Source organism: Macrobrachium rosenbergii, chromosome 9 (genome assembly GCF_040412425.1).
Source record: "Macrobrachium rosenbergii isolate ZJJX-2024 chromosome 9, ASM4041242v1, whole genome shotgun sequence".
Classification (NCBI taxonomy): Eukaryota; Metazoa; Arthropoda; class Malacostraca; order Decapoda; family Palaemonidae; genus Macrobrachium; species Macrobrachium rosenbergii.
Genome location: NC_089749.1, coordinates 51311108 through 51313607, shown reverse-complemented (window position 1 = coordinate 51313607; position 2500 = coordinate 51311108). Strand labels below are relative to the sequence as shown.

General features: G+C 37.7%; 1 protein-coding gene across 5 annotated transcripts in view; it reads left to right on the top strand.

The window, feature by feature from the left end:
• The window catches only part of LOC136841798 (E3 SUMO-protein ligase EGR2-like), a 125486-nt gene that overhangs the window by 88409 nt on the left and 34577 nt on the right, over positions 1-2500 (top strand). For 2 of the 5 annotated variants that reach the window (XM_067109093.1, XM_067109092.1), the window contains exon 1: positions 1127-1235. The exons of the other annotated variants lie outside the window; for them this stretch is intronic. In XM_067109093.1, coding sequence (XP_066965194.1) covers positions 1142-1235 — 94 coding nt within the window. In that variant the 5' untranslated portion in view covers positions 1127-1141. Of the gene's footprint in view, positions 1-1126; positions 1236-2500 lie in introns of those variants that run through there. 5 annotated transcript variants of the gene reach the window in all.

Below are 2500 nucleotides of genomic sequence, written 5' to 3'. Positions count from 1 at the left end.
GCATCAATAGCGCTTCCATGAGTCGCTTTGCTTGATCTAGTTAGTCCGTGCGATGTATTGAGCCGGCTGTTGTTGCCCTTTGGAGTTCTTAGAGGAGATGTTTGTCCTCAAACACTCGCGTGTTGATCCCAAGAGCGAAGGACGAATGCTTCCAAAGATCCTTGTGACAAGTCTTTAGTGATACACAGCTAACTTTGCTCAGGTCCTTCGAATGTGAGCGTGTGACCTACGAGTTGGGACTTGAAACGGACTTGCCGTAATGACGAGCAACTGAAACACATCTTTGTTGTCAGTTTGCTTTTGTATTAACTTGATTATATTGTTGGAATGATGGTCCTCCGCTGAACAAAGAGAAAAAAAAAAATCCCTCTCTTGATCGTTTAAACGTAATGGCTCAAATGTTTCGGCGCTCATTCAAGAAACACCTCGCCCGTTTTATTTATGGGGCTAAGTGCACGCGTGTGCTACCGCTCAATTGTCTCCTAAACTTTCTATTTTCTACTTTAGGTCGCTTTCGAAACCTGCTTCGGGTCAAGCCCCTTTTTTTTCCGAATGGCCTTTCAGGCAATTTACAAAAGCGTCGACTAATGGTGATTTCCTAGTACTTGGCAATCTGCACAGGGCTGTCTGGAACGTGTAGACCGATAAGTATTTAGACTCAGCTTGTAATATACATTTTTAAAGTAATTTCACAGCGGATTTTTATTACTCCTGATTTATCAGTGTATTTTTGTACATCACATTTTATGCGCTGATTTCATTTTCTAAAATGATACAGAACCGAATATTAATCTTTGCAGCTTCTTTTGTACTGAAAACTGCTGTTATCGTACCTGGAATTGATTTGAGCAGACAGCAATCCTCAAAATTTAACTAAATAACATTTAGTTGTTGTAGAATAAGAATAAGTTCTGTTTGTCAACAGAATATGACAAAGGTGGTTGTGTTCATATTCATTCTCAGTCAAGCAAATGCAAGGTGGACTTTGACAATCGGTTTGATGGGTTACAGTCGATGGCCTTTGCAAGAACTAAATTAGGACTGATTAGATAAAACCACAATGAAAGCCAGAGCTCGATGTTGAAGCGATAACCGGCAGGCACTTTTTCCCCTATCTCTTATCTCCTCCCTTATCCGAGATATGGTCATAAACAGGGCTTTGATTTCTTGCGCAAGCACAGTCGATCGCTCTGCAACAGTGACCTCCTGTCTGGAAGTAATCTCGTCGTCTCTTAGTGAGTTATCTCGTGGCTTTAACTGTACAGTACAGCAGTGTGTCTCCAACGAGATCTCCAGTCGTTCACACAGCCACTTAAATTCTCAATAATCTTTGCTCATTTCATTGTGATTAGTATTTTTACACATTGCCAACTGAATATACAGTATGTATATATATATATATATATATATATATATATATATATATATATATATATATATATATATATATATATATATATATAATATATATATATATATATATATATATATATTATATATATAATATATATATATATATATTATATATATATATATATATATATAAAGTACATTTATGTATATGTATATCCTATATATATATAATTTTATTAATTTTGTGCGGGTGCGTTTATGCCCAACAACTCGTAAACCGCTGAACCTAACCAGTTGCAAATTGGTCTATACATGAAACCTTTCAAGAGGAATGTGGTGCAGTGCATTACAATCTGAGAGGTCGTAGCCTTCCACCCCAAGATATTAATTCAATGACTTTCCGACCTGGAACTGTAAATCCGTGAAATCGGATGACAAAACTTCACATAAAAATACATGGAATAAAGATCCCATCAAGACATGTGCCCACTCTGTTAACGCAAGTTTTGTGTCCTTATCAGCCGTTCTTTAACCACTGTTAACAGCAGGTATTACGGTTTCAGTTTTCTGAAAAAACAAAAAACCATTGTGCCTGGCTTTGTCTCTCCGTCCACACTTTTTTCTATCTGTCCTCAGATCTTAAAAACTACAGAGGCTAGAATGCTAGAGTGTTGATCATTCACCCTCCAGTTATCAAACATAGCAAATTGCAGCCCTCTAACCTCAGTAGTTTTTATTTTATTTAAGGCTAAACGTAGCCATAACCGTGCTTCTGGCAACGCAACACCACAGGCCACCACGGCCAGCTGAGAGATTCATGGGCCGCGGCTCATACAGCATTATACCGAGACCACCTAAAGATAGCACTATTTTCGGTGGCCTTGATTATGCGCTGTACAGAAAACTCGACTGCGCCGAAGAAACTTCGGCGCCTTTTTTACTTTTCTTTTTTAAAGAGGCAGCCCTTATAAATCAAGACTGTCTTCACCACTTTTCCGTTGATTTTTAAAACGGTTTTAAACTCTAACAAACATGAAAATTTGAAATCGTATGTTCTGAGATGATTTCCAATAACGCAAAAAAAAAAACCCTTTCACTGATAAGTCACTAAAAGGAAGAAAAAGAGAATCTTCTATGGTACTGACGG